This window comes from Melanostigma gelatinosum (assembly GCF_949748355.1).
Source record: "Melanostigma gelatinosum genome assembly, chromosome: 11".
NCBI lineage: Eukaryota > Metazoa > Chordata > Actinopteri > Perciformes > Zoarcidae > Melanostigma > Melanostigma gelatinosum.
Genome location: NC_136644.1, coordinates 2,161,446 through 2,168,383, shown reverse-complemented (window position 1 = coordinate 2,168,383; position 6,938 = coordinate 2,161,446). Strand labels below are relative to the sequence as shown.

At 45.4% G+C, this 6,938-nt stretch overlaps 2 protein-coding genes across 3 annotated transcripts; one reads left to right on the top strand and one right to left on the bottom strand.

Moving 5' to 3' along the window:
* Window positions 1-207: 207 nt before the first annotated feature.
* On the top strand, window positions 208-5,325 carry taf5 (TAF5 RNA polymerase II, TATA box binding protein (TBP)-associated factor; the record flags this gene model as incomplete). 2 transcript variants are annotated; one of them, XM_079278272.1, is made up of 11 exons in its annotated part: window positions 208-625; window positions 1,264-1,492; window positions 1,589-1,904; window positions 2,020-2,183; window positions 2,469-2,604; window positions 2,682-2,802; window positions 2,887-3,016; window positions 3,721-3,885; window positions 3,989-4,166; window positions 4,498-4,675; window positions 4,893-5,325. In XM_079278272.1, the coding sequence occupies 11 exons, from the start codon at window positions 208-210 to the stop codon at window positions 5,105-5,107; spliced, it is 2,250 nt and encodes a 749-aa protein (XP_079134398.1). In that variant the 3' UTR covers window positions 5,108-5,325. The 2 variants fall into 2 exon arrangements, with proteins under 2 accessions (XP_079134398.1, XP_079134399.1); XM_079278273.1 differs by lacking the exons at window positions 4,498-4,675; window positions 4,893-5,325 and adding an exon at window positions 4,397-4,471.
* Window positions 5,326-5,458: 133 nt separating this feature from the next.
* On the bottom strand, window positions 5,459-6,845 carry atp5md (ATP synthase membrane subunit k). The gene is made up of 4 exons (XM_079278304.1): window positions 6,755-6,845; window positions 5,870-5,971; window positions 5,679-5,772; window positions 5,459-5,586 (listed from the first exon to the last, which is right to left on the bottom strand). The coding sequence occupies exons 2-3, from the start codon at window positions 5,951-5,953 to the stop codon at window positions 5,683-5,685; spliced, it is 174 nt and encodes a 57-aa protein (XP_079134430.1). The 5' UTR covers window positions 5,954-5,971; window positions 6,755-6,845; the 3' UTR covers window positions 5,459-5,586; window positions 5,679-5,682.
* Between the last annotated feature and the right edge of the window lie 93 nt (window positions 6,846-6,938).

Genomic DNA, 6,938 nt, shown 5'->3' with positions numbered 1-6,938 from the left:
GGGTTATAAATTTAGATTTTGTTACAATTAACACCAGCAGACCCGTTTCCACTGAGTTACCGATGCTGGTGACGAGAGAGGCGGGAGGCGGGACTTCTGCGCTGCACAGGATGACGTGGCATCAATAAGCACCAATCAGGTGATCTGATCTTCCACGGCTAGCGTTTTCCTTTTTTAAACCTCGCACATGCGCATTTCATTTTTAAAATGGCGGCCGTGCAAGGTGGTCCGGTCGACGCGGTCGAAGAAAAAGACATAAAATCAGAACCGTCAAACGACGGCTGTGGAAATAACAGTACAAACGATGGAAGGCCGCCGTCTACGTCCCCCGGCTCCAGTGCTTCGGCTGGAAGCAACACATCTGCGGCGGGACCCCCGGAGGACCAGCAGACGCTGCTGGCGGTCCTGCAGTTCCTCAAAAAGAACAAACTGACCGAGTCCGTGAACATTTTGCGTCGTGAAGCGGGATTACCGGAGGATTCACTGGACCTGAAGGTGGGCGGAGACTCCGGGGCAGGTTCGGGTGGTGCTCCGGGAGATGGGAAGACAGAAGGCGGGGATGCGAGCTCTCTTCTCAGCCGGGTGACCACCGCATCCTCTGCTGTAGCCCCGGCGCTAACTAAAGGTCCGATGTACAACTTGGCTGCTGTTCTTTTGTTGCGTGAAACGCTGTTGCATCGTGAATCCAAATGTTGTCTGTTAATACAGTAAAACCCAACGTTAGAGAGAAGTATTTCCCCCATGCATTATAACTATAGAGTTACTATAATCGTGCTCTCAATGACCAGAAATACATAAACTACAATATGTTGCTCCCAACTCCTCTCTGAGTCTCGGTTAAAGTTTCATGAAGGCGGTGTGTGTTGCAGGGATGGGTGAGTTACGCTGTAATGTGCGCGTGCTGTGTGTTTCTGGTCGTTGAGTTTCTGATGTGTTCACTACATCTCCTCGTGGCGTTAGGGGAGCCAAAGTTATTCATTCAGTTAAATTCACCACAAGTGTTCATTTGCATTTCAGTTCCAAGTGTAATTGCAAAAGTGAAGACACAAAACCAATTGTGTTTTTCAGATAATTCTGACTACTTTTTCCACACTGGCTTAGTTGTCGTCATGTCATCTCGCAAGTTTAAAAGTTGTGTTATAAAGCAATGATATTTCTATCTTTACCTAAATGACAGTTAAGATAATCTAAAAAAGAAGAACTAATACAACATAGTTTTAAAGCTCAATGCACATCTCACTGAGACTTCTTCTTCTTCAACAGTTGTTGCGGAGGACCAGCCAGATGTCAACGTGGTGCTGTCAGCCTACAGCCAGCAGGGAGACCCGAAGCTGTACCCGGTTTACTACAGCGGCCTGAAGAGGTTCATAGAATCGGTTCTGGACTGCCACCGAGCGGAGCTCTCCCAGGTCTTCTACCCGCTGTTTGTGCACATGTATCTGGAACTGGTGTACAACAATCTCGAAAGTGAGGCCAAGGCGTTCTTTGACAAGTGAGTTTCCTTCTAACTACAAACACTTAACTTTGTTTTGTTTTAGCATTGAATCCTGCACAGGTGATAAACCGTACCTCTGTTGTCTCTCGCCAGGTTCAGCGGTGATCAAGAGTGTTACTACGCGGACGACTTGCGTGTTTTGTCCAGCCTGTCCAAGAGGGAGCACATGAGAGGCAACGAGACCCTGCTGGACTTCCGCACCAGCAAGTTTGTCCTGCGTATCTCCCGCGACTCGTACCAGCTGCTGAAGAGGCACCTGCAGGAGCGTCAGAACAACCAGATCTGGAATATCATACAAGAGCACCTCTACATTGACATCTTCGATGGCATGCCGCGCAGCAAGAGCCAGATCGACACCATGTCTGGCAGCTTGGCAGGAGAAGGCAAACGAGAGGCCAATAAGGCGAAGGTTGGATTTATACACCAACACACCAATGTGTTTTTCTTTGGCTCGCTGTGCCCCCCCCCCCCCCACACAATTGTTGAATTCATGACACGTTCTTGTTTTATTATCATTAATTCAGGTTTACTATGGACTGCTGAAGGAACCAGAAATTGAGCTGCCTCTTGATGATGAGGATGAGGAGGCAGAGAATGAAGAGGGGAAACCCAAGAAGAAGAAACCCAAAAAGGACAACATGGGCTCCAAGAGCAAGAAGCAGGATCCTAACTCACCGGCACAGACCAGGTAGAGCTAAACACTCCAAACATGTGTCCCACTTTATCTCCTGTTGCACTGTGTGAATGACGTACGCTGACAGGAAGTAAACATGGACCCAAGCTGTTAGCAGAGCAGAAGTTATCTGCAGACGTTTCCACATACAGGACAAGACCGGTAATAGTGTTGGCAAACATCCGAGCCTCTACATATTCCAATTTCACAATTACAGTTATTGCTTTTATTACTTTTAACAATCCTTGAACTACTTGTGGATCCACCAGTCAGTGACGGTTGGCATTTTTGTTTTTTCAGGATCCCTCTTCCAGAACTGAAGGATTCAGACAAGCTGGACAAGATCATGTACATGAAGGAGGCCACCAAGAGAATCCGCCTGGGACCGGATAACCTGCCCTCCATCTGCTTCTACTCTTTTCTCAACGCGTACCAGGTAAGAACTCGCAGCCCAGCGATCGATGGAGCGTTCGTTGTAAACTACACGAGAATCATTTCTAATCATCCTCACAGGGTCTGACTGCGGTGGACTTCACAGATGACTCCAGCCTGATCGCAGGAGGCTACGCTGACTCCACGGTACGGGTGTGGAGTGTCACGCCGAAAAAGCTCCGCAGGGTCAAGTCTGCAGCAGGTACAGTGCAAGACTGTGACCATCGCAGCCCGGCTCGATGTTTCTCTGACTTTCTATAACACGAGGCTCTTCTTCTCGCTCAAGACTTGAATCTCATCGACAAAGAGTCGGACGATGTGCTGGAGAGGATCATGGATGAGAAGACGTCCAGCGAGTCAAAGATCCTGTATGGACACGGTGGCCCGGTGTATGGCATCAGCTTCAGCCCAGACAGGTATCAGAGCAACGCTGTCTTTATCTGTGTAGCCCTCATCAAAGCAAAGTTAGTTCTTGACATAGAACACATAAAACACAACACAGCAACTCATAAAAACACAGGAGTAAAAGAATAAAAGTAATGTAAAATAAAACACGTTAAACATTTTTAAATGGCAGAACCCATAAACAGAATACAAAAATAGAGACGGGAGAAATCAGGGAAGGCGGTGCAATACAGTTTTATTTTAAGCTTAGATTTAAAAGTGAAATAGTTTCTGTAGCTTTAAAATGTAACATAGGTGGTATTCTGGCAACGTTCCTTAGTTGATAAAAGCATGTTTGTACAGTTATCTGTATTGTGCTGCTCACAACTTAGATTGCAGTCAAACAAGACGGCAATATTTCTAGCAACGGGTCTGGTGTCTTCAGACGGGCGCCCAGTAGATGGCAGTAGTTGAATGTTTGTGTTTGTGGAGACAATAAGAAGAATTTCTGTTTTTGGTTGAGTTCAATTGAAGGACATGATTAGATATCCACTTTCTGACATCTATTACTCCTGTAAATAAGCGAGCGTACTGTGTTCAGTGGGCTTTATTCATCATTTAATTGTTAATTTTTGCGTCTTACATTATAACATTATTATTGTCAGTCAGTGCACATGATGTTGAGAGACCCCTGACTAGTATAACTCTGGTAATTCCTTCTCGTTTTGGCTCTCAGAAACTACTTGCTATCAAGTTCTGAAGACGGGACAGTCAGGCTGTGGAGTCTCCAAACATTTACTTGTCTGGTGGGCTACAAAGGTCACAACTACCCCGTGTGGGACACCCACTTCTCCCCCCATGGGTACTATTTTGTCTCCGGGGGACATGACAGAGTTGCCCGGTAAGAAACAGTTTTTCCTCATTCTTCAGTAACAGAGAGAAACACCCTGCGGATGAGCAGCAGACCTGTCCACAGATGTTTCACATTGTGCTTTCTTTAACAGTCTCTGGGCGACGGACCACTACCAGCCTCTGAGGATATTTTCTGGTCACCTAGCTGATGTCACCTGCACCCGCTTCCACCCCAACTCCAATTACTTGGCCACGGGTTCTTCTGATCGCACCATCCGACTCTGGGACGTCCTGAACGGAAACTGTGTGCGCATCTTCACTGGTCACAAGGTCAGACGAGTCGCCGGAGCAGAGCCCCAAATCTGGTTTCTCATTCTGCAGCAGGGCCGTGTCATGAAAGCCTCATCTGTGGTCTGAAGTCAGGAAATTAAGCATTTACAAATATAAATGTTGGAGCAACACCTCTATAGTTTCTGATGGAGGCTATAAAGTAATGCCGTTCAGAGAATTTCCGTTACACCCACAGAGTTAAATACAGAGAATTTCCTTTACACCCACAGAGTTAAATATGCTCGAGTCACAGGTTAATACGACAGCACAGCGAGCAGAATTGACTGCTGCAGAGACCGCTACTCAGCCAGCCTTCAACCATGTCTTCCAGGGTCCTATCCATGCGCTGGCCTTCTCTCCCAATGGTAAGTTTTTGGCTTCAGGAGCCACGGATAGCAGAGTTCTTCTGTGGGACATCGGTCATGGGCTGATGATTGGAGAGCTTAAAGGCCACACAGACTCCATCTACTCCCTCCGGTTCAGCAGAGACGGAGAGATCCTCGCCTCTGGTGAGCGACATCTTTGAATGACAAGTTAATATCTATTCACTGTTATGTAACTGAATGCGTTTGTAGCCATCGTTTAAGAGTCAGATTTAGAGAATGATTAAGCTACAGTAGACTATACCCCTGCAGTCTTTATGTTGGTTTCAATGTATTCACATGCAGATTTGAGTGGTTTTTCTTCAGTTACGCTTGCAGTGACTGTGTAATCTTGTTATTCTAGGCTCGATGGACAACACGGTTCGTCTGTGGAATGCTACGAAAGCGTTTGACGATTTAGAGACCGATGATTTCACAGCGGCTACAGGACACGTCCATCTACAAGACAACTCCCAGGAGCTTCTGCTGGGCACCTACTTGTCAAAATCCACACCAGTCATACACCTTCACTTCACCCGCAGGAACCTGCTGCTGGCCGCTGGTGCCTACAATCCATGAGACATTACTGAACTATGAGAAAACAATCGATAGACTCTTGAAATTAAGCAAATCTAGTCCCCATGCGCAAAGTAATTGAAGAGGTGTCTGGTGCAGTTGGAACAAAACTGCATTATCAACAAATCATTGCTGGTGAAAATTGAATGAAGATACAAATACGGTTCGCCGGCTCCTGTTCTGGCCACAAATCAAGCTGATCTATTGCAGACATCCCTTCGCCATGACAAGTGCCATTGTTGATCGAGGACTGTTTTCCTTTTAAATCACTGCCATTAGTACAGCTGTGTTCAACACGTGGCTGACATTTCTGTGTCATAGTATTTTATATTGGTGTACACTGTAAATAACATGTTTTCTATGTTTTGGGCATAAATGTTCTTTATTGTTAACACAGGGAAACCAAACAGTCATTTTATTACAAGCATGTCCAGATGCTTTCTCCTCTCCCAGCTGTTCGAAACGGTGGTCGAAATGGACGCCTGTAAGGAGACAATGAGGGCCTCGGGTTAAATGAACGGAGCATTGCTTTCCTAAAGTACAATGATTTGGAAAATAGGATGTAGAGACTTACATGATCACTTCTCTGTGACTGCTGCCTGTTTCTTGGGCTTCAATTTGAAGAAAAGGCCAATGGCTAGTAGACTGGCATATGTGGCCAAAACACACTAAAGAACCAAAGGAGGCATGATGGGAATTTCATGACGGTTTCCCTGTTAAGCATGACCATACAGTTTATTTATGGAAAAGTTGAACACAACTCACATTCCTCCTTCCTGTGATTGTGTATGCATTGAAGTACTTTGCAAAGCCAGTGAACTGGTGCTGGGTTGCGTCGTGTCCTCCCATGATGGATTGTTAATGGTCCTATAACAAGGAGAACAAGTGAGTGATTAACAACAGTATATGAGTAGAGTTCAATCTTTACCTTAGCTACAGTAACCTTGTGTGTAACAAACATCTGGAGCTGAAACAAAAAATGAATTGCCAGAAATTGCATTTTTAAAAGAATGTTGGTAACCCGAATATATTTGAATTATTTCTGGGTTTTGGGACTGTTTGTTGCACAAAGCTTCATTTGAAGAAGTCACCTTGCGCCCTGGGAAACTGCTGTTTTACTAGATTCATAACCGAGAAATAATCAGCAAATTAAATCGAAAATCAAAAACGAGATTAGGACATTTAAATTGGTATTAGTCACACAGCACTGGAGTTGAATTAATAAGACTTGACAGGAGGGAGAGAGGGGAACAAACTAATTCCACGTTAGCTGAACTACCGTCAGCTAAACAGTGTACTGCACTTATTACATGTTCAACTTAACTGGTGGTTGGTTTGACATCTAATCCAGCTAGCATTAACATGTCAAGACGCTAAACACATGCTTTAACACAATACGTCTTGCATAGCATTGAGGCTTGACCCACATTTTATTCAGACTGACTTTCATCGGCCAGTAACTGCATCGCTTGTTAGCTAGCACGCTCGCTAGGTTAGCCCGCTAACGTTAGCGAGTTGCATTTTCAGACCGCTGGTTAAATTCTACACTATCACAGATGCGTTTTGAAGAGGACATGGGTACATTGCTACTCAGCGTTGTTGAACAAACAGTGAATGTCGTTATTTGTTTCTACATGTGTTGTGACTTACCTTCACGGATCGACCCCTGTGCAAACAGAATGAAACAAGTGCCCTTCAGCTGAGGCCGCGATGCTAGATCCGTTAGGAAGTCCCGCCTACTCTCATAATCCAGAGGTTTGTCAGTATTGGTCCAAAATAATGTCACTCAATGTTAGCGTCTACAACGGCCACTGAGTGGCTAATAGTGGTGTCA